This window comes from Manihot esculenta, chromosome 5, assembly GCF_001659605.2.
Source record: "Manihot esculenta cultivar AM560-2 chromosome 5, M.esculenta_v8, whole genome shotgun sequence".
In the NCBI taxonomy this organism is placed as follows: Eukaryota; Viridiplantae; Streptophyta; class Magnoliopsida; order Malpighiales; family Euphorbiaceae; genus Manihot; species Manihot esculenta.
Genome location: NC_035165.2, coordinates 30,131,829 through 30,156,880, shown reverse-complemented (window position 1 = coordinate 30,156,880; position 25,052 = coordinate 30,131,829). Strand labels below are relative to the sequence as shown.

The 25,052-nt window shown below is 31.2% G+C and overlaps 1 protein-coding gene across 5 annotated transcripts; it reads right to left on the bottom strand.

The window, feature by feature from the left end:
• Positions 1-10,638: 10,638 nt before the first annotated feature.
• Positions 10,639-24,804, bottom strand: LOC110614448 (uncharacterized protein KIAA0930 homolog). 5 transcript variants are annotated; one of them, XR_002487788.2, is made up of 12 exons: positions 24,530-24,802; positions 24,054-24,228; positions 23,878-23,952; positions 23,259-23,365; positions 23,104-23,164; positions 17,841-17,900; positions 15,533-15,607; positions 15,280-15,408; positions 14,276-14,330; positions 13,846-13,965; positions 11,174-11,398; positions 10,639-10,917 (listed from the first exon to the last, which is right to left on the bottom strand). XR_002487788.2 is itself a non-coding variant. In XM_021755983.2 (12 exons), the coding sequence occupies exons 1-12, from the start codon at positions 24,559-24,561 to the stop codon at positions 10,894-10,896; spliced, it is 1,143 nt and encodes a 380-aa protein (XP_021611675.1). In that variant the 5' UTR covers positions 24,562-24,800; the 3' UTR covers positions 10,639-10,893. The 5 variants fall into 5 exon arrangements, 4 of the variants coding, with proteins under 4 accessions (XP_021611675.1, XP_021611674.1, XP_043812897.1 ...); XM_021755983.2 differs by having other exon boundaries at positions 11,174-11,403; positions 24,530-24,800; XM_021755982.2 differs by lacking the exon at positions 10,639-10,917 and having other exon boundaries at positions 10,990-11,403; positions 24,530-24,804.
• Between the last annotated feature and the right edge of the window lie 248 nt (positions 24,805-25,052).

Below are 25,052 nucleotides of genomic sequence, written 5' to 3'. Positions count from 1 at the left end.
TCAATTTAATTAAATTTTTATGAAAATTTTAATTTCACGAGAGGGTTTGTAAAATAACCCTATAGAAATATAAGGTTCATACGTCTTTTGTTATGGTGGGGGTCTTTAAACAAGTTATAAACTTCTGTTTATTTTATGGAAAATCGACCGAAATATTTTGTGTATAAAAGATTTTTTAACTAAATAATTTATTTTTAATTTAAAAAATAAAATATATTAATAAGTTTATATATAATGGTATTAATAAAAAATTTTAAAGAGTAAAAATTACTTTTTGTATTTTTTAAAAAGTCATTTTTCTTAATTAATAATATATTATTTTAAATAATTTATTTTGTAACTAATAATATATTACTATTTTCAAAAGGTAATTTCACTAAGGAATTTGTTGATAAAAATAATTAAATTTCATAAAAAGCAAGGAAAACTAATTTAATTTGATAAATTTATAATTTGTCAAAATTTTAACATGAAATAAATTTGTGTTCAAAATAATCAATTAAAAAGTTTATTAAAAATTATATTATGATTTTAAAATTTACAAAAAAATAAATATTAAACTATACTATTAATTAGTACATATTTTTCATTAAATAATGGGATTATTATTTTCATAGAAAATGCCACATGTCAATTATAAAACATATCTCACTTTTTTTTGCATGAAGAATATATATTTAAAAAAAAAAAAAAAAGGAAAAGCTTGCTTTATAAGTATATATTGATTTCAAAATCATCTACTTTTGTATCATTCTTTGAATCAAGTTGATTCCATTGACAGAGAAAACAAATTTCGCAGATTCAGATTGATTTAATTTTTGTATATATACTCAAATTCCTCAAATTTAAAGTTAATAATGATTTCTATGGTATTTAAAATTATTTAATTTTGGAATTTAAAATTTAAAAAAATTAATTTAATTAATTTTTTCTAATCATTTTTTTATATAGAATGAAAATATTTAATTCTTTTTAATTTAAAATTTTATTATTTTAAAAAAATATTTTTTTTATGATTTTATAAAAATTTTTTTGAAAAATTATTAAAAAAATTATTTTTGTTGTTATTTTCTTAATAATGGAAAGCAATAGGAGAAGAAGAGTAAAGAGGAGAAGAGCATCTAAATAAATAAATAATATATGCTCCCACTGCTGTGAAGAATGATCCGAGAAGCATTTTTGGATGTAAAATTCTATTTATTTTATTAAAAATATATTTTAAAAAATAAAATCTTATTTATTTTATAATTTGAGAAGTATTTTTGGACGTAAAACTATTTATTTTATAAAAATATTGTCTATATTTTTCAACATTTAAAAAAATAATAAATATAAAATATTTTCTTAATCAAATAAAAGATTAAGCCTTTTAATTAAAATAACTTTCTCTCTTTTAAAAATAAATATTTTTTAAGGACATGATTGTTCATCCATGTATAGTTATGGTCAAAAAGGAACTTCTCCAACTTTTTAGAAACTTTAATTAAACACTGAATCGATGATTAACGCCACTACTTTGAAATCTCTGCGTCTCTAAGTCTGTCACAACTCACGCGGAAGCTTGCAAGAACTTTCAAAATGAAAAAACAGACGCAACGCAGTGATCAACTTTGAGTCTAAGAAGAAAGTACATGAGAACCAATCCAATCATCCATCAACATGGAATCAATTCAAATCTGCTTTTCTTTTTTTTTTTTTTTTTAATCTTTCTTTTCCACTCTAGTGGGCAGTGTTGTGTTGATTTGATGGGGGCTACAAATCCCAACCTCAGACAACTTTTCTGAATCCCTCTCCCTCTCTAGGTTAGAGAGAGAAAATTCTTTTAATCCACTGTTTATTTGTTGGGAAAGAGAAGGAGGAAAATGGAAAATAAAAAATAAAATTAAAGTAATTAATTAATTATCATTTCTAAACTTAATCATTTTCGACATAGATCTTAAAGTGTAGTAGTAAAAGCATGGGCCCAATTATTCATCAATGATTAAGCTCTATCACGGGCTCTCTTTTTTTCTTGGAAGATGATGGCAAAATGTACATATACGCATTTATACATTGATTGAAAAAAATAATAATAATCAAGATTTTAATTGGACAACGTGTCGACTCATTATCTAAAATTAAAGTAGTTGCATGCATCTCTACATGCTCTATTGGGATAAAGAATATACTCAACTTTATATTCTCAATATGCTTTATTGGATAAAAAAAAATTAGAATTATTATTATAAAAAATAAAATATATTAAAAAATTTTGAAAATAAAATAAATTTTTAAATGTATTTTTAAGAAATTAAAAATTTATCTTCTAAAATATATTTTTTAGTGTCTAAAATATAATATAATTAACGAATTTATTTTTTATTTTTAAAATTCAATATTTTTATTTTTAAAATTTAATTTCATCAAATCTAAAAGTTTTCATTAAAACATTGTTGTTAACTAAATAATTTTTATTTAGTAAAAAAATAAAATAAATATAATTTAAAAATATTTTTATCAATAATAAAATAAAAAAATATTATTTAATTTTTATAATATGAAAAGATTCATTATTTAATCTCTTAAATTTAAAAAATATATTAAAATATTTTTAATATTTTAAAATGTCTACTAATTAATTTTTCTATTAATTTATCACTAAATATTTTTCTATTTAGTCTCTATAATTTAAAAAAAAATATTAGTTAGTCCTTCAAATTATTAAAAAATCTATTAATTAGTTTCTCCTTATTAAGAATATTTTAATTTTTTTTATAATATTTAATGGATAAAATTAACGAAAATGCTAATTAATAGACTTTTTAAAATATTAAATATATTTTAATAAATATTTAAATAGCGAGCACTTATCAACAACGAGCGGTATTATAAAAGTAATTTTTATTAAGTTTTAACTTTTATTTTTAATAATTTAAATTTTATATATTTTAATTTTTATTATCTCTACTAAATTTAAATATTAAATTTATTAAAATTTTTATTTATTTATGGTGATTAAGTTTGAAATTTTTTTCTTAAATTTTGATGAAATTAAATTTTAGGAACTAAAATATTAAATTTAAAAATAAAAAGACAAATATGTTAATTATGTAATATTTTAAGGATAAAAATATATTTTTTCCTTCAATTTTTTAGAGAGAAACTTATAAATTTATAAAAATTAAATTTCAAAAACTAAAATATTGAATTATAGAAAGAGTAGTTCGGTTATTTTTTTTATCATTAATGGTATTTTTTATTGAGAAATTTTTAATTTTAACGGAATTAAATATCAGGATAGAAGTGTTAGATTCTAAAATTAATTATTCAGAGGCAAAAAATAATTCTTTCTTTTATTTTTAACTAAAAACTACTTTTTCTATCATTAACAAGAAAGTGCATTTTCTGTATTTCAATAAAAGTGCTCATTTTATTTTTTTTAATTATCTTAAAATTATTATTTATTAATTTAATAAGTATTTATTTAATTTAATTTTATATTATTTTTAAAATAATATTTTATTAATTGTTATTTTTTAATTAAATATTTAAAATATCTTTTAATATTTTAAAATGGATAGGTAAAAATTAATAAAAAAATTATTTTTTGAATATGTGTAAAAAAATAAAATAACTGAATAAAAATTTATGAGATATAAAGAGTAAATGATAAATTAAAAAAATACCCCTTAAAATCTAAATATCGATACGTTTATTGTTTATCGTAAAAACAAGTTAAAAAAAAAAAAAAACCATATGGCTGCATGCATGTCAAGATTCCAAGAATAAGAACAGCTAAACCTAATTGAGATTGGAGAAAAATTAAAAAAAAAATAAAACTAATATATACGCATATAGTTATATATTATAAAGTCTTTTCCAAATTAAAGTTATTGGTATTTTTTTTTTCTTTCAGAAAATCTAGTCAGCGACTCAGCGTTGCAATTAAGTTTGTACACGTGGAGAAGAAGAGATAGGGAAGCCAAAGTAGGAAGACATGCAGGTGACTTAAAGGGAAAAATAAAAAAGACGACCGAGAAGAAGAAATTAAGAGAATTATTCCTTTTTTTTTTTATATAAAATTAAGGTTGTCGCCTTATTCAGTGGCGGAGCCCGAAACTTCCCTTTGGTAGGGCACCAGCTGTACCGGTGCGATACCTTCATCTCCTTCAAAATATTTTCCGGTTGTCAGTATGGGACGTGCCTCTTACTATACCTTCCATCCACCCCTGGCCTTACTTGTTGTTAGATGATTGAAACGAGAAGCATGATCATTTATATCGTCTCTTTTCTTGCCACATGTACAACAATTAATTTGCCTATTTTCCTGACATGTGGGATTTTATCCCTTTCTTGTATTGTTGATCGTTGAAGGAGGCCAATAAAAATAGTAACCAAAATTACTGATTAAATTATACAAAAAATAATTAATAAAATAAATTATTAATAATTTATTATTCATCTAAAATATCGATCGATTATTAATAAATTTTTATATTGATGCTATTTTCTATTAGCTCTTTAAAATTTATATGTATCTTTTCTAAATATATTGAAAATTTTATTATTTAATTTATAACTTTAATTTTTAAAAAATTAAAGCACATATAACTTATTTCAGTATACAGAGCATATACAACTCATTTTTACATATATGAATTAAATATATTTTATAAAATTTAAAAGTTAAATAATTATATTTTACTATAAATAGATTAATTAAGATAATAATTGATTTTTTTATATAAATTAAGGAATATTTAAAAAATATATTTCACATGTACATGTATTTATTTAATTTTCTCCTATCGGACACAAAATTGTAGGGTGAACATTCAGTCCGTTCGATTTAAAATCAAACCGAATTGAATAAATTAAAAATTAAATTATAGTATTTATAAAAATTAAACCGAATCGATTTTGATTACAAATTGATTCAAATCAAATTGAACCGATCTGATTGGATTTGATGTAGTTCGGTTTAATCCATACATAAAAAGGATTTTACTTTTACAATGAATTAAAATTAATGAAATTTTATGTTTTAATTTTATTTGAAAAATTATGCTATTATAAATATTAAAATTCAGGGATAACGTATGAAATTAACTCCAAATTTTATAATACCAACGGCACTAAAATCTGAAGCCTTAGGCCCGACTCAGTTCTTGATTTTAGGCTTTTGAAGAAAAAGTAAATACTGATTTCTTATAACTAGACTCACTTTTTGTGGTTGTTTTCAAAATTAATCATACCCCCTTTTTCTATTTTTTATCCAACAGGAGAAAATTATAAAATGTTATAACGACAAGCTGGTAAAAACCTAACACATAATTAAAATATAATTATTAAAAAGAAAAATTGTTGTTTTAAGATTCATTTTTTATTTTATTTACATATTTAAATTTTAATGAATTATCATTTTTGTTTTTAATTAATACCTAAATTTTATAAAATGTATGTAACTATTTTATCTTTAAAGTTCATAATTTATTCAAAAATTATTTCTATAATTTTTTTAGCAATAAAATACATTATTTCTGAAATTTCTTTAATTCCCTAAAGAAATAATATTTAACATTTAAAGATTATAGTAATAATATTTTATTATTAAAAATTTAATATTTTTGTATGTTAAGGGTTTTATCTAAAGTTGAATATTGAGATGAGTAGTTCTATATTCATCTCTTTTTAAGTGAGATCGAGAATTCAATTTTTATAAATGAAAATTTTCAACATGGATAAATATTTGCATTAAAATAAAAAAGATTAAGAACAAAAAAACACTAGTACTCCATTTCATCACTGATCACTAATCCTCTTGAAACACATGATATTTATATTTACATCCACTTAAATATATAGAGATTTCGCCTGAGTTTTTCACTAATCTCTAGACCCAAGCATATTAAAATATAATTAAGGGGACAGGTCTGCTGAAAAAGAAGTCCTAGAAAAAGACCATGAGCAGACCACCAAGGCTTTACACAACGTGGGTTTCTGTTTGGATGGAGAGAAAATAGAGAGTGAACTCTAATTACTGTTTTGAGTTCATTAGAGCTTTAATGGGCCTATTATGATTAGTTTAAAGATTAAATGGATGATGATAATTGTTTTGGACGTTGAAAATCGTGCATGACAACTATTGCATGGCAAAGATCTTGAAGTCTGGCTTGAAGACTTAAGTATTCTGTTGTTAATCGATCATTCTCTCTCCATAATACGTGACACTGCCCTAAAACTGAACCCAACCGTTTCTTCAGCTCCCGATTCTGTGTTTCTAACCGGTTCACTTGTACTGTAAGGTTCTCTAGATGCTTCTTCTTTCTCCAGCGTGACCTTCTGGCTGACTCCCGGTTTGATATCATACGCCTTCGCTTTCTCTCATCTACAGAGAAAATCACTCGGTTCGAGTTCGAGTTCGAGCCTTCTGAACCGGAGTTTGGGCTATGGATGGGCAACTCAAATAGGGATAAGAGTTCCTCGATTTCAGGAGCAGTGAACCCGGTTTCAGGAAGAGGGTATTGGAGTTGAACCGGATCTTGCGCAAACAACATGGTGACGACTCGGGTTAAGTGAAAATGAGCGAACCAACCGGCAGTAAATCACTTTCTTTCAATGCGAACCAGAGGGAGGAAAGGAGAAGAAAAGGGGAAGGAGGAAGTTTGAGAGAGAAGTATTTATAGAGAAGATGAGAATTGGCAGTAGGGGCCCACGTAAACAAAAGAAATAGGAAGATCAGGGGCATTTAGGTCAAGAAAAGTAGTAAAATAGCTACAAGCTTTGTGAGTAAGGTGGCCTGCATGGTTAGCTTAATCACGAAGAATCAAACAAAAACAGAGAAATTGAAAATTAAGATTAAAAATAAAAAAGAAAAAGGAAAAAAGAAAAAAACAAAGTGAGGAAAGAAGGAAACTTTATAGCAGGGAGTCATATGGGATACGGAGGTGATGGATGGCCTAATGGCTTCTGGTTACGTGGTTTGTCGGTGGTGCATGGTTCGGTTAGTAAAGATTCGGTGTGGATGAGCTCATGATAAAGGATGGATGAATAAGAGTGAGCCTATATAGACAGGAAAGGAAATTAACAAGAAAGTAAAGCCTCAGAACATGAAAGCTGCTTTACAAAAAGCAAGTTAAATACGTGCATGGGTCCATTTTTAATAAAGAAAAATATATCTAAAATCTTAAATAATATAAATTACTATGTCTATTTTTAACTAAATAATTTTTAAATTGTTATTTTTTGACAAAAACTTATATTAACATTTAATTTTTACAAAAATATAATTATTTTATATTTATTTACAGAAGTGAGTTACGTAAGCTCTGCCTTTTTGTTATTTTGATATTTGAATTTAAATTTGATATCACCCGATTCTTAGTAGGACTCTCAGTTAGCCAATGAGACATTACTCGAGGGAGGCAATATGCACAGTTCCGAATAACATGGCATGCACATTGGGAATATTCCAGAGGGGGACAGTTTATAAGTGGTAGTTTTATAGTTGGAAGTTAGCGTTGGATTGTTGCATGTTAATTTACCTAAAAATGAAAAGAAAAGGGTAGTGGAGAGTAACATGCACACGTTGGTTGTTGTGTTATTAATTGTATAAACTTTTTACGCTCAGCCTCGGCAATTGTGAAACGAATCTAAGCAACTCTCGACTGTCTTTTAATCTCTGTCTCTCTGTGCTTGTGTCTGTCGTGTGGTTTCAATTCCCAAGTTAAGTAGGCATCATGTGCTTGGGGGGCTCTCATATTTTTAATGAAGGAATCCACCTGATGCCTCTTTTTTTTTTTTTTTAATTATTTTGATGAAACTGTGTTGGTTCCATATGCTAAGCAACTATGTCTGTATATCGCTGTTGTTTTGTTTTGGGAAAAAAAAAAAAAATTTGTTGTTGTTTTGTTCACTGAAAACCATGCACCTATTAATAAGTCTTGCTTTTCAGCTTTTATGTTTCTTTCTGTAGCTACAGCAAACGGCTAAATTGGTTCATGTCAAACATCCAGCATATTTCGTCTTACCATATAATAAAAAACAAAATTATTTAAACAATACATAATTTTTGAGGGATGATAATTATTTTTCTTTTTAACTTTTTAATTTAATATCTATGTAAAAAAAACCTAAAGCATCTAACTCATCTTTTCTCTTGAAGTAAAAATTATTTTATTTTGAAGATTTGCCAGGTAACTTTTACTTTAGTGAAATACGGACTGCATGTGAACAAGATTTTTCTCTTAGGGGTGCTATTGAGGCAAAAAGCTTCTCATGTGATGGTGCTTCGATAGCCTTCCTTAACCACCTTTGCGCTTTCCTCTTAGACAGCCAACGCTCTCAGGGATGAAGCGACGCTCGTCTTAAAGAAATCTTTTGCCTAATCAAGTTTAGGTTTTAGGTTCTCTAGAGTTTTTCTAAGAACTAAGCTGCCATAGTTTTAGTTCGCTAACAAGTTTTTCTAAGAACTAAACTGCCATAGTTTTTGTTCGTTAACTCTTGAGTGGTAGTGTTTGAACTTCTTGATTTGATGTACATGTGCCACCTTCAGTTAATACTTCTATTCTAATAATATGTTATGTTATTATATTGATGAACATAAAAATGTTAAATAATATATAATCATAATTCTATTATCACAGATCCCAGATTTTGAGATTGGATAAGATTAAAATCAAACTCCAAATTGATTTAAACAAATTTAAAATTTTCCCAGTAAATATATAGTTGTCATAACCAGTCTCTTTAACATTTAAATTTGATAATCATAAATCTATAGACAAGAAAAAAATTAATACTAAATAAACTTTGACGACGTGTATATGAATTAAAATTTTAACTAAATCGCTCTCAATCTCATCCAGAAGTACAATGCCATTATAATTAAAAATTAACACAAGCTTGATCTATCATTTTTACTTAAAAACATTTTTTAATAAAAAAAATCCATTACTTTTCAATTTAATTGGGTCAATAGAGAAACCCTCTCATTTTTCAAATATAAATTATTTTTTACTTAATTAGACCAGTAAAAAAATATTAACCTTAGCTTTTACTTTCTTTTTTTTTTTTTTAATTCAACCTTCCACCAAAGTCTAATGAAGAATTAAACGATTTTTCTGACTTTTAAGCACCCTGCAAAATTATAAATGGAATATATTTTCCTTGACAACAAAAAAAGTAAAAGCCATTTTAAAAAAAATACATTTTTTAAAAATTTTATTAAAGGTGTGAATCTTTCTTAATAAACTTTGATTAATACTATTTATTTAATATTATAACTAAACAATGATTTTTTTAAAAATATTATTCATAAAAAATATTTACACGCGTATAAAATAGCCTAAACTAGAGAATTTTTTGTATTCTAATTACACTAATTAAATAAGACCTTAAAATTGTTTTCTATTAAGACTGTTTATTTAAATAATTTATATTTAAAATGTATTTTTTATGTATTATATTTTTTATAGAAATTATTTTCACACAATATTTTCTAAAAAAATTAAGTATTTAACTTAATTTTAAAAACTAAATATGTTAACAAATTTATATATAAAAGTACTAATAAAATTAATAAAATGTAGAAAATAATTTTTTTTTTCAAAAATAAAATCATTTTTTCTAGAGTTTTACAGTGGAAAATATAATCGACAAACGTGACAAAGAAAGAATTACTAATCCCGAACATTCTCTCTTCACTGTGTTTACCATTAAAACTTCAAAATTCAAACGACAGGGACAACGGCCCCTTAGTCACTGCAATGGAAGTGTCAATTCGAATCAACAAAGCAAGCACAAGCTAAAGAATGTCTATCTAAATCCCTTTTCTTTTGAGCTAGGTGGACCTTTTTTTGTTTTCATAAAGGCATGCAAAGCTATTTCAATAGAGGGGAAAATTTTTTTTACGGAGCAAGTCTAAAGCACCGAAACTGCAATGTGACATGGGGCGGGGCCTCCTGGAATTGGCCAATAAGAGGAGAAACCTTGGAAGCTACGAAGTCATAATGAATAAGAAACAAGTTTGGACGAAGGTATTGTATAAATATTAGAGGTAATCTAGAGAAATCATTTGTTGCCCCCCTAGTTTTTAGTTTTAGTGGTTGATGGGAAAATAAAAAATCTATAATAATAATAGCATTGTTCAGGTGGCGATTTGGCTTCGGCCTTCATGGCAAAATGCTATCTGCCATACCAAAGAATTACAAGGCTACCATAGCAAACAGAAAAGTAACAAATCTTTCCCTTAAGCTGGGGAAAAAAAAATGCTAGCCAATGGTCACTTTCTCTAAGTGAAAGTCTAATACTATTGGTCGAAAAATATATATAATATTAATTATTTTTCTCTCCCTACTTAATATCACTATTCATTATACCCTTCGACCAATAAAATAGAAAGTGCTTAGACAATAGAAAGCGACTGGCCAGCATTCATCAAAGTCACAATATAGTCATAATCTATATAGCTGCAGCATTCATTTAAATCACTACTGTTAGTGTTATCAGAAGATCAATTTTGGAAGCTTTGCTCCTTAAAAACGCATGTGAATGAACTAAGCAAGTAATGCACTAGATGTTGATCTGGCAGATGATAGAAGGGTAACGCTACGTCATCATTCAAAATGGAGTAAATTGAAGATAAATGAGCCTACCGGGACCAATGAACTAACACTAACATTTACTTGCTTTGTTATCCATCACATACAATATTTCTGACAGAGCCCAGTAAGACAAAGCGAGACCAACAAATGCAGAGAGAAAGAAGAACTTTAATGTACACCTTTGTTTACAGGTAGAATTCTATTAGGCTGGCAACTTTTATCACTTTCACTGATTGTTTCCTTCCCCGCTTTGCGCTTGCGGGCAAGCCCGTCAGTTTTGAATATTTAGATGATAGATATAACAAGATGTTTACAAGTTCACTGGAGGACTTCCCTGATTTTGGCAGTCAGAAAAAACTGGTTAATACTATTTGTCCATGCAGGAATGATCAAAGCTTTAAATATATGCAGAAAAATAATAAACTTTCAAATAATGACATCCTAATAAGTAAATCCAAACAAATTTTTGCTTATTGGCAAGCAGTTCCTGTGCCTCACAACCTAACAGGATGAGAAAGCCATAATAAAGAATCCCATTACCTCAACATTATTTTTCATTCGGTAATAACTGTTAAACACATTGAACATACCTTAAACAAAAGATCATGAGCAATATGTTCCCAGGGCAAGGATACAGACATCAAGCAGCATTTAAGGGGTAACACCTCCTCATCAGAACTTGTGGAGGCAGCAGCAGCTGCATACGCATGCTTTGCCGCCACAGATGCAACAGAAGCAGCTTTTCGAACAATTGAGCCAATTCCAAATCCTTTCTTTGATGTAACTGGTGAAAAAGGACCAAAATCCTGCTGGCTCTGATCTAATCACAGTAAAACAAAGATTTACCACGTATTAAAGGCATTCACACCCTCATTGATATAGAACATGCTTATGTAGGACAAGCTCTTATACCAAATTAAGATAGGACGAGAGTAAACAAAGGGGTGAGAAAATGATATAGAAACATATTCTCAATTGGTAGAGAACAAGTTCTGTAGAGAAACAAATTCTAAAATAAAGAAGAGAAACAAATACTCAAATTTTCTTAATTGTTCAACAATAATAAATTATTATTATTACAAACTCTGTTCCTAGCTAGAATACCTAGATTACGTAGATATTAATAGTTTATCAACTAGTCGATGGCTTGATGCAGTCCAAAAAGAATAGATTTAGGAATTTTTTTATTTAATCTTTTAAAATTAAGCAGATTATATTTCTATTATTTAGGGAATATTAGTCGTATTCATATTATTCAATATTATTATAATTATTATTTTGGAAGTAGAATTTTATTTTGATTTGTGATTGAAAGACATAATTTTTGCACACTGTAGTGTCGTGCAATTGGTTTCAAACGAAGTTGAACGGAGAAAAAGGCTCCATATTGATTCCAACTAGTTTTGGGATCAAGACCTGGTTTTTCTTTTCATTTATAAGTTGATTTGTCACTCCTAATTGGTATAGGATGTATGCATTCCTAATCCTAATGTTAATGGGAGAACAATAACAATGTATGGACCTAGGTTATCTACATACTTTACAGAGACTATTGTGATTATCATTATTGAGAATTTATAAAAATTTTAAACATTAGTTTCTCTACAGAATCTCTCTTTCTTCTTGAGAATTTATTTTCTTGATTCTTGTTTTCTTTTTGCTCTACGTCACTACTCACTAGTCCCACAAGTCCTACCAATTCTTTTTTGTGACCTTCCTTGACTTCAACTGCATCATTCATTCACTTCATTGAAGTGCATAAGGCTCCGCTCTAGGAGTATGCAGTCAGTTCAGATTCGGTTAAGTTCAGTTTCCTTCCATTACAACCAAACACAAAACCACATCTAGATTCCACATTTCAGACGTTCTTCCAGGAAAAATAAAAATTTGAAACACATCCATGTTAGTGATATAATCCCAATGTTGCTCTCCATCTCCAATAGGCTCAATTGAAGAATAAAAAGAAGGGGTTGCAACAAAACAGAATAACAATTTGCCTCCATTTTTTATTTTAACTCTCCAAGCTCACCATATTAACAAAAAAAAAGGGCGATTATGAAGAAAGAGTGATATAAATTCCAACATTTAGCGGACTTGCAAGTAAATCTCTGCTTGTGGATCTGCAATAGATTCTTTTGAGTGAGAGTGACTTCGACTTGTGCCATCTTTGGAGGTCCGAAAGCTGTTTGTGGACTTTGATCTACACCATTGTCCGACATGTTTAGAAGAAGTGAAGCGCAGAGAGCAATGATGAAGAAAAGAATAACAAGAAGGTAGCCGCATTGTACTCTTGAAAATTGGGGTGGGGTGGGGTGGGGTGTTGGTGTTTGAGGAATGAGAAGAGAAAGCTAAGTATGATATATATGGGTGCTAGAAATTGTGCCGTTTCAGGATTTTTCTTTTTTCTTTTTCTTTGGTTTTTGATAAAAATAACTGAACCAAGAAATCAAATTTCTATCGAAGTACTAACCAAAGCATACCATTTGAACCAAGATACTGAATTAAATGGGTTTAGTTCATCTTTTCAGTTAAAAACGGATACTACTCACGCTATTCCCTCCTGTGCAAGGGTGGGGACTATTTTGTCTATCATAATGATAAGAGTTAGGAACACAACAGCAAGGGACTATTTTGTCTATCAAAATGATAGAGTTAGGAACACAACAGCAACTGTTATAGTGCAAAACTGAGAAAAATAGGACTGGTATTGATGAACAAAAAGGAAGTTCTCAACACTGTAAAGATATCTCTTTAACAAGCAAAACACAAGGTAACCAAGAGAATCTCTCCTGTTCTAGTAATACCCTCTCAGTCTTCTCTCCCTTATTTAAATACAAACGCTTACAGCAGAAAATGACAACTCTTTCCTGAGAATCTCTCTAACAACATAACTAACAATAGTCCTCTCCAGTTGTCCTTTTCTCCCTCTTTTAGACCAGCTGACCTATTCCAAAATCTGTTTTTGGGCCTCCATCGTTCCTAAATTTCTTCCTAAACTAAACCCTCAACTTCTTTGGTCCTGGGCTTGAAGCACTGCTGCTATCACATAATCTCTTTCCCCAAATATTTCATGAGGTTGTTTCCATAACTTGTACCAGTAGTAGTGATTTATTAAAGAAAGTAAAAGCTCCCTTTAAAGGAGACTTGGGGATTTGGTTTTCCATAGAACGCAAGGCTTTCTAATTTCACCCAAAGTTATCTCTTCTATTCAGACAGATATAAATCTGACAAAAGAAATTTAACAAGAGAAATTTGCTTTTACCGCAAACACAAACAGCAACTTCAACCTCCCCTCGTCCACCTGGACCCTTCATGTACAGTTTATCTGTTTTTCCAGGGGAATGACCGCGTGAAAGGAAACTTCCAAACCGGGACTTTCCAGCTGCAAGATAGATATAGAGAGAGATATCAATCATGCAGATTTAGTTCAATGATTATTCAACATTTCCTGCCTCCTTAAAGGCTTAGGGATATTTTTGTTTTAAGAATAACAGCCAATATGCGTACAATAAATAAAAGCCAATGCAGGTGCCTGGTTGAAACAACCAAATAAGAAAACTCATCTCAAGCATATTCCTCACGAGTAATGTGTGAAAACAACAGAATGGAAAGACACTGTACACTCATATCTGAATAGACCAACAGAGATTTTTTTTCTTTTTTTTTTTTTTTGTGAAAATTTGAAGACCTACCATCATATGCTTCTCGAACCATCTGGTAGCTTACAAACCCAGAGAAAAGAGTAAGCTGCAATCACAAGAACCACCATGTTGGTACATGTAGTTATACACACGAAGCTTTTCCAAGTACCAGGATATTGTGTCCATCATCAAGTATCGTTACACAGATCAAATAAAAATTTAGTTCAATAGCACATTTCAAGTGTCAATTGAGCAGATGACAACAGTTCCTACTGTTGTACAATGTAGGATTCCATGGAGGAATCCTTATGATCAATGCTCAACTCGTGCTTTACAATAATAGTTGTGCCAACATCCAAAATGACCAGTATGAGATTTCATTTTCAATGTAAATTAACTTCAATGCAAGAAAGATAAATCTACTCAGTGATTTGTGCTACTTGTCACCTTTGTATTTTATGAGAAGGGTACCAGAGGCTCATTCCTAGCAGTCAGGAATTGGGATGAACAAGGTGTGACAATCCTAAGACATACGAGCAACTAGACCACCACTCCAACCAAAATGAAGCCTAATAAAATTTTAATCAGCTACCCAAGTATCTTAATGTAATATTATTTTTTTTAGAACACACAAAACATACACCCTTTATTAGCAGGCAACCTACTGGTTGCCCTTTTATCAATCAATTCGCTTTTCTGAATCAGAGAAACAACAACAACAACAATAATGATGATGACTAGGACACAAAATAAATGCTCTTAACCAAAATTTTAGCAGATCATGATATTGTTCTCCATTAGTTGCTTAATCTCCAAGAATTTCCATCAAAAAGAAATCAAAGGCAAAAACCAGAAGAATGCCTGCACTTAGAAAGAGAGGGGAAAGACAACTGCATATGCAAAAGGTAATATACTCCAGAAGAGAGACTAGTCAATGAGATGTGAATATGTTAAACATTTTAAATTCTAAATTAGAAACAGCTCAATAAGTGAAGACTATGGTAAATCATGGAACCAGAATAAATCTCACATTTTAGCTGAAAGTTGACCCAAACCTTAGAATTCTTTGTCTTCCCAGAATTAGTACTGGAAGTTTTATCACGCGACTCTTTTTCACTAGGAAATGCTGCACCATCATGTGCATTGAGAAGTACACAGTAGCAATGATCTGTTTCTGTCAAGACCTGAAGGATGCGAAGATGACACAGGAAGTCAATTATAGCTTCCTACTTCAGAATATTTGTGTACATGGTAGAACTTGGAAGATGAAATATTAAATGGTCCAACCATGAACAAGTTAGCACATACCACTGCATCAAAAGTAGAGTCAAAATCATCAACTGCAAAACAGATGTCTGGATAGGCTGGAGTTGTCTCTACTTCCTACATATATAAAAGCAACAATTTGAGCTTGTTGACTAATATAAAAGGTTCCTAATTAGGAGGATTCAGATCTTTGAAATCCTAATTAGACTTGATTATAGAAATTTTATTCTTATTGTAAATATTCTTAATTTAGATTGATTTTTAGTGTATAAATACTCAAAACTTGTAAAGATCAATTCAATCAGAATAGAATAAAAAATTCTTCTCAAATTCTTCATGATATTAGAGCCTAGTTCTCATATCTGCAGCTCCTTGGGTCTGTTGGTTTAAAATTTTTTGGCAGCTTCTTGAGTCTCAAATTTGCAGATCACCATTTAGGGTGAGTTGTTTGTGTCACCACTCTTACCAATCAAAATCACAGTCCAAGATTGGCATCCTGTCTAACTCCAACGACCGGACGAAGCGGGTGTAACCCACACGGGCCTTCCCCTCTCTTCGTTCCAACGCCATGCGCCAACGTGTGTCCTTTTTCAGCGAGATCCGGTGGCTCCGCCTCCTCTTCTGGCATCGATTCAGCCTAGGTATTGCAGCCTTGGATGATGTTTTGAGGTTTGGTGCTCCGTTCAAAGTGATTAGCCATAGTAGCTTTGGATTTGGCTACTGTTTGGGTGTCCTGCTCCTGCCACTTGGGAATTCTATCTCTTGATCTACTAATTTCGTTGGTGATTTTGTTGGTCTTTTAAATTTGCTTCGATGTTTTTTTCCAGCAGTGATTCTTTCTGGCAGACTCATCTTCAAGTCGCGCCTTTGATCTGTCTAATTTTCCACTATTTTTTATAGGAAAAGGTGTTTTTTTAAATGGCAGTGACTTGTGTGGGTAATATAAAGACTTATGATAATGCTTTTGTTTCGTCTCTTGGTTCTGTTTCATTGATTATTAATTCTGGTGCAAATAGACATACGACGGACTCCTCTGAAGGCTTCCATAAGTATCTTCCATATCTACAAAAACACACGCAGATGGTTGTTTCACTCCTATCTCTGGAACCTGTTCTATTGTTTGTACTCCAAATATCAAGCTATCCTCTGTTTTTCATGTTCCTCGTTTCCTTTTATCTGTTAGTGCACTCACCAAAATACTTAACTGTAAAATTGAATTTTTTTTTTTTCTGACCATTGTGTTATTCAGGACCTTCAAACTAGGAAGAGAATTGGCAATAGTAAACTGCACGATGGCTTATATATGTTGGAAGGAAATTTGAGTTTGAATTCACCTTGGGCTCTCTTCGAAAGAAATCGAGATGTCAACTAGGAAATCATATAGTGGCATCAACATCCATCCTTTTTTATTTTAGAGAAACTTTATCCTAATTTAATTTCCAAGTTTCAGTGTGACTCTTCAGTTTGTGATGTTTGTGAGTACGCTAAGCATATAAGAACCTCTTATCCCTCGAGTAACAAGGAGTATAATCCCTTTTGTGACTATATATTTTGATGTTTGGGGACCTACTCAAACGGTCTTACTATCTAGTAATCATTGGTTTGTTACTTTTATTGATTGTTGCACTCGTATGACTTGGGTGTATTTGATAAAGACAAAAAGTGATGTGTTTTCTTGCTTTCAATCTTTTCATAAGATGGTTTGTACTCAATTTGATGCTAAGATAAAAGTTTTGAGAACTGATAATGGTACAGAGTACATGGATGGATGTTTTTCTGCTTATCTGGAGTCTAACAGAATACTACATCAAACTAGTTATCCTCACACTAGTGCAAAAAATGGTGTTACTGAAAGGAAAAATAAGCACCTGCAGGAAATAGCCAGATCTCTCCTTTTCACCATGAATCTTCCAAAAAAAAAATCTTTTGGAGAGATGCAGTTTTAGCCGCAGCTTATCTCATTAATAGAATGCTTCTTAAAGCTTTTGCCTTTAAAAGTCCTTTAGAGGTACTGCAAGAGAAAAATGTTTATACTGTTCTACTAAAAGTGTTTGGATGCTCTTGTTTTGTTCATACTAGGACAGCTGGGAAGCTTGATCCGAGGGCTCTTAAATGCATATTTGTTGGGCACTCTTCCACACAGAAAGATTACAAATGTTCCTATTTTAGGTTGATCCTTGGTGTATAAATATTCCTATTTTAGGTTGATCCTTGGTGTATAAATATTCAAACTTTATAAAGATCAATTCAATCAAAATAGGATAAAAAATTCCTCTTAAATTCTTCAGAGCTAATTATTGAAGATAAAGAACAAGTGGATGAGAATTTTTTTCACAATAAACAAGCTTGCCTTTTTTGAGTCCAAATGAAAATCTACACGACTTGGCGATGCATAAACAGTCTTTACAACCTGAAACAAGACTAAGATCATATTATATTACCATCCTTCGAAAGATATAAACAAAAAGTTTCCACTTTTGAGGATACCGAGATAAAGCTTTAACTCAATTTTGTTTTCAGTAGCAATATTTAGTTGTGTAGTGCCATGATTTTCACTGGAAGAATCATAAAATATAGATGAAACCAAAAAATCATACCTAGCTTCATCCGAGGCACCAACTAGCAAAGAATAAATTATAAAAAGTGTTGATTTATTTATTGATTCTAGTGATATGATTTAATTTGATTACAGATTCTAAACATAAATTAAGATCCTTAATTATCTCTATAATTATTTTTAATTATTTGCTTCCTATTTAGTTGTAATTCTGTGTATAAATAGTCATATAAATCACTTGTAAAGATTGAAATACAAAAATACTCTAAAATTCTCTAAAATTCTTCATGGTAGCTTTTTCCTAATTTTATGATTTAAATTTAATTTTTTCTCTTTAGGGTTCTAAAACCTTAAATCTATCTTTTTTATACTGCCCTATCTAGGAGCCTTTTTTTATTTCACTACCGCCACTAGCAGAGTCGCCAGACCGTTGCCGGCCAGCTGTCTGACTCTGACGCTAGAAAGTCACCCGCATGAGGCTCACACACCCTTCCTTCCTGGTGCGTGAGACTCTCTCTGACGCTGCTACATTGCCAAATCCACTCCGACCTCTTTCCGGCCATCTTGTGCCGCTACCTAGTCTTTTGGTGATTTGGTTGGACTCTCTTGTGTGTAAAACTTTCACGATTCATTTGTTATTATCAAGGCAGAAGGTAAAAATATCTCGATTCCTAACTTTGATAACCCTTCCTTGCAAATTAGTCTCGTAAAGCTTGAGGGAACCAATTATCTTGCTTGATCAAGGTTTTGTTTGTTGTTTATCAAGACTGAAGGACTGCAGGGCTATGTCACTAGTAATAAGAAGCAACCGGATGAAAGTGATCCAGATTTTCCTCAATGGGACTCGAAATAATTATCTTGTTATGACATGGTTACTTAACTCTATGCATACTCATATCTCCATATCCTATTTGTTAATTGATACTACTGCAAAGATATGGAAGACTTTGTCCTTAACTTATTCCAAGATTCGAAATAATGTCCAAATTTATAATATTCGAAATAAGATCCATGGTACTAAGTAAGGAGAAATGACTATCTCCTAATTTTATTTTGAGCTATGTGGCTTATGGCAGGAGCTTGATTACTATCTAGACTTCCAGGCAGACTATATCGGAGATGCAGTCAAATTTCGAAAAATTATTGAAAATGAGTGGGTCTATGATTTTCTAGCAGGATTGAATAACAAATATGATCCAATTCGAGTCAAGTGTTGGGGAAAAACCCTTTTTCCTTTACTAGAAGAGGCCCATGCACATGTTCAATAAGAGGAAAGTCACTGACATGCTAGGCTCTACACTGCACTAGTTGGAAAGGCTGTGTTGGCTACTAATTTGAGCACACCGCAGCCTCATAATTCTGAGGATGATCACCTGCATTGTGACTATTGTGGAAAACCAAGGCATACCAAGGAGACTTGTTGAAAGTTAGATGGTCATCCCATTAAAGGTCGTGGGGGAAAACGAAATACCTCTAGAGCTCAAACTAATTTAGCAGAAACTGTGGAGGAGCCCTTTAAGGAGATAACAACTGCTGAGTTCCTTTCCCATAATGAAATTCAGAGTCTCAAGGGTCTCCTGTCTCATATTAACACCTCTTCCTCTTCTGATGCCACATCTAAATTTGTAATGTCAGATAATGCTTCCTCTCTTAATACTGTTCTACGGATTATTAATTCTAGTGCGAATAGACACATGACAGGATCTTCTAAAGGTTTTCTCAATTATTTTCCTTCTCTAACCAAAGAGAGTGTCAGAATTGCTTATGACTCTTTTACTTCTATATCCAGAACAAGTTCAGTTATTTATACACTCCATATTAAATTATCATCTATTCTTCATTTTCCCTATTTTCCTGTCAACCTTTTATCTGTCAGTGCTATCACCAATGCTCTTAATTGTAAAATTGAATGCTTTCTTGATTATTGTATTATTCAGGATCTTCTCACAGGGAAGAGGATTGGCAATGGTAGACTGCATTATGACTTATACATGTTGGAAGGTGATCCAGATTCTCGAATATCTCAAGCCTGTTTTGGAGAAAATAAGGATGTCAATCAGAAAATAATACAGTGGCATAGACAGTTAGGGCATCCATCATTTTTTATCTTAGAAAAACTTTCTCCTAGTTTATTTGCTAGAACTCAGTTTGGTTCTTTATTTTGTGATACTTGTGAGTATGCTAAACACACTAGAACCTCCTATCCTTTGAGTCATAATAAAAGCCAAATTCTTATGTGACTATTTATTTTGATGTTTGGGAGCCTACTCAAACTGTCTCCTTATCTGGTAATCGATGGTTTATCACTTTTATTGATTGTTGCACTCAAATGGCTTAGGTATATTTGATTAAAGCTAAAAGTGATGTCTTTTCTTATTTTCAATCCTTTCACAAGATAATATATATAATTTGTACTCAATTTGATATTGAGGTGAAGATTTTGAAAACTGACAATGAAAAAAAAAAATATGGATAGTAGGTCTTCTGCTTATTTGGAGTCCTATGGAATAGTACACCAAACAAGTTGTTCTTATACTAGCGCACAAAATGACATTGCTAAAAGAAAAAACAGGCATCTATTGGAGGTAGCTCTATCTCTTATATTCACCGTAAACCTACCCAAAACATATTAAAAAAATACAGACTTTATAACTGCTTATCTTATCAATAGAATGCCCCTCAAGGCTCTTAATATTATACGACATTTGGAGGTTCTACAAGGAAGAAATTCATACATTGTTCCGCCAAAAATATTTGGGTGCATTTACTTTGTCCATACTAGGACGGCAAAAAAGTTGAACCACAAGACCCTGTGTGTTTGTTGGGTATTCTCTGACACAGAAGAAATACAGGTGTTATCATCCTCCATCTAGAAAATACTTTGTCAATATGAATGTTACCTTTTGAGAAACTGAACTCTATTTCAGTACCACCCACTCACCTCTTCAGAGGGAGAATAATGAGCAACAAGAGATGATCCTGAATTCTGTGATTTTGAATGATATGGTTCAAAGGGAGGGGGGAGATGCCTAATCAGAGAGAGAGAATTGGGCGTTTGAACAAGTCAGATTTGAGGAGGTATTCGAGGAGAGACAAGGCAGAAGAAGCCATTATGCACTCTACTCAGAGTCAACAATCTTCTTCTGGTGAGTTACCAACAACTCTTGAATGTTCTAATGATTTAGATAAACCTATTGCATAAAGAAAAGGTGTTAGATTTTGTATCAAACACCCTATTTATAACTTTGTTTCTTATGAATCATTGTCTCCCTCCTGTAGAGCCTCTGTAGAGCCTTTGCTCCTAAATAGAAGAGAGCAATGATTGAAGAGATGAAAGCACTAGCTAAAAATGAGACATGGGAACTTGTCTCTCTCCCACCTGGAAAGTTTACTTATTGGCTGTAAATGAGTATTCACAGTGAAACACAAAGCTGATGGCACAATTAAACGGTTTAAAACCAGATTGGCTACTAAAGGTTTCACCCAAACCTATAAAGTGAATTATTAAGAGACATTTGCTCCAGTTGCAAAAATGAACTCAATCAGAATCCTATTATCTTGTGCAGTCAACTTGGATTGGGACTTACAGCAGTTTGATATGAAAAATGCATTCCTCTTTGGAGATTTAGAGGAACATGTATTCATGGAGATCTCCCCTAAGTTTGCTTATGAGAAGATACAAGGAAAGGTGTGCAGATTAACAAGAGTTTTGTATGGCTAAAACAATCTCCCAGAGCTTAGTTTGAAAGGTTTAGCAGAGTCATGATGTCCTATGGTTATCAACAGAGCAATGTTGATCACACTCTGTTTATTAAATATCACAAGAGTAAGATCATCCTTCTTATTGTGTATGTTGATGATATAGTAGTAACACGTAATGACAAAGAGAAAATGACTTAACTAAAAAGGTTGTTAGCTCAAGAATTTAATTTGTTAGCTCAATAATTTGAAATTAAAGATCTAGGAAAACTTCAATATTTCCTAGGTATTGAGATGGTCAAATCAGAAAAAGAAATTTTTATCTTCCAAACAAAGTATATTTTGTATCTTTTGAAAGAAACTGATATGTTGGGGTGTAAACCAGCAAAATCTCTCATCGAAAGTAATCACAAGATGCAAACAGGAACTAGTGAGTCTGTGGATATTAAAAGATATCAGAGATTGATAGGGAGATTGATTCATCTCTCACACACTCGAGCAGATTAGCTTAGTCAGCCAATTCATGCATGACTCTCGTGAGACTCATATGCAGGTTGTCCTTAGCATATTGAGATACCTAAAATCTGCGCTAGGAAAAGGGTTTCTTTACTCCAAACATGATCATCTCCAATTTGAAGCTTTTATAGATGCAAATTGGTCACGATCTCTCGATGACAGGAGATCCACCTCTGGTTACTGCACAGGTCTAAGGTGTGTGTGAACTTTTATGGTTACAGAAGTTATTGAAGGAGCTGAGATTACCTGAAAGAACAAGATAACTTTATATTGTGACAATAAAGCTGCCATCAGTATAACAAAAAATTCATTTCATCATGACCGAACGAAGCACATTGAGATTGATCGGCACTTCATTAAAGAAAAATTAACAGACGGTGTCTTGAGCTTAGTTCATGTGACTTCTACTGAACAACTTACGGATGTATTTACTAAAAAGCTCAACAATAGAATCTACCATAATCTGATTTGCAAGTTGGGCATGTGCGATATCTATGCACCAACTTGAGGAGAAGTGTTAACTTATTTGCTAATTCTAGTGATATGATTTGATTACGGATTCTAAGTATAAATTAAGATCCTTAATTATCTCTGTAATTATTTTTAATTATTTACTTATTGTTTAGTTGTAATAAAGTAATTTTTTATGTATAAATAGTTATGTAAATCACTTGTAAAGATCAAGTGTGAAATACAAGAAAACTCTAAAATTCACCAAAATTCTTTAAAAGGAAAAACATGAAATGCATTTTTATATGATAAGGAAGGGATACAAGAAATAAGTAATATCGTTTAAAGTATTCCCAAAGAACTAACTGTACTCATCCAAACCTGCAGGTACCTTGTATATGGGAGATAATGGTGTATCTCGCCCAGCTTGATGATTGCAAAGGATGTGATTACTGAATAAAAGGAACAAATATGTTTTCAAGTTGAAAACAAGAAGTTATATGAATTGCGAAGCAGAAAGACATGATGCTCAAAGGGAAACTTTACCTGCAAATTGCTACTGTTACTGTGAATGAAGTGTGTGCAATTAGATTCAAGTAAAATGAACGCCTCCAATCTACCTCCTTTGAATTTTCACTGACCAAATTATCCAACTGGTTGGCAAAAGTCACTGTATTGTGTAAGCACCATAACCATTGATTTTTCCAACAAAAAAGAATTTATAGCTCGGACAATTTTAAGCAAAAGAAAGCAAGAGACAACTTTTTTGCTGATAAATCTAAAAACAAGTATTAACAAGCAATATTTTCTTATTCTTGCAATCTCCTGATGGTAAGCATTTGTTCCAACACATGACAGAGACTCCTCTAGACCAAAATGTTTCCTTTTCAATTTAACGGGTGACAAAAAATCCAATAAAAGAGATACTCAGGACTTTGGTCACTTGTTGTTTACAGAAAAGTAACATGATGACAAATAAGCAGCAGCATATTGTGGGGGCAAGGCGGCAAGCATTCAATACTGTATGCTTTTACCCAGTCTTATTTCTAGAGGTAGAGAAATTGGGGCAACTAGATATTAGAAAATGAAGGGAATAAAATTTTCAACACCGATTTGGGCACCAAATTGGTCAAGCTAAATAAGCTTGACTTCATGCTATTTTTACCTTAGGTGCCCACCTGCGTACAAAGTAAGGAGGGATCCCCTGGACATTATCATTGAAACCATATCCTTCTGTGCCCTACAACAATATAAAAAATTTAGTTCAAATCCAAAATCAACATCAAAACCAGGAATACAAAAAATTAATTAAAAAATCATTTATGTAAAAGCATTTGGCACCTTTTTTCTGATGAAAAATACGAGATCATCATCCTGCCGTCCTCTTGACTCCTTACCACGAACAAAGTACAAATCCAACATATCATACCAAAATGGGCCATCCATTTCAACATCTGAAGCGGAACCTTTCCCCAGCAAGGTGGAGTGCTTCTTCACCATACTCAACAACTTATGCCTATCAAATTAAACAAGCATTTACAGTCAAATTATAAAATTCGACATCCATAATACACCAAACAAACTTAAATGGAAACATGCAGCTCTAGAAGAATGTTGAACTTATAAAATTAAATGTCAAAGTCAGATTCCATCTCAACTCAGTTTCAGTTCAATTGCGACTAAATTTGATGTTTGGCTATCCAGGAAAATGCAAATTCCAAAACGAATTCAAACAGTTGAGAAGAAAAATGTACAGAAAGCAAGAGAGAAAGAAGAGAAGATGGTATTAAACCATAGTTGGGGACCAGGATCTGTACCTGGAAGGGGCCTCTTCTCCACCTCCTAGCATTTTCGGTTTGTCAAATTTGAACGGAGAAAACACTCGACCAAAGCTTCTGATAATCTAATATCAGTTCGCCGGTTACTGTGACGACAAAGAAAACAAGGAAATCAAGTTTTTCAATATAAATATAAAAAACGTTTCGAAGGAAAAACTGGCGCCAGCATTCTGTTGATCTGATTCTTTGCTTCGGGTCCCTGACGCAGCCATAGATAAGAGAACACGCCAAAACACAAGCAATGGGCAGTTAAGAGGAATGATTGGGTGATCCGAGCTGCATCATAAAGACTGTGATTAATAATGAAAAAATATTATTTCATCCCTTAATATACTAAATTCATTAATTAATCTTTTGTAAAAAAAATCAATTTTTTAATTTTAAAAATATATTAATTTAATTTTTATTAATTTTAAATATTAAATATTATAGAATATTTCAAATATTTTTAATATAAATGACTATATATTATTTATAAAATTAAAAAGCCAAATTTTTATCC

Bases quoted from the DNA above. Each gene is read 5' to 3' on its own strand.
- LOC110614448 (XM_021755982.2), bottom strand. From the start codon at position 24,561: ATGCTAGGAGGTGGAGAAGAGGCCCCTTCCAG. The intron at 23,165-23,258 runs GTAAAGTTTCCC...CCTTTTATTCAG, and splicing joins GTAACAGTAGCAATTTGCAG to TAATCACATCCTTTGCAATC. The intron at 13,966-14,275 runs GTAGGTCTTCAA...TCTATCTTGCAG, and splicing joins GGTTCGAGAAGCATATGATG to CTGGAAAGTCCCGGTTTGGA.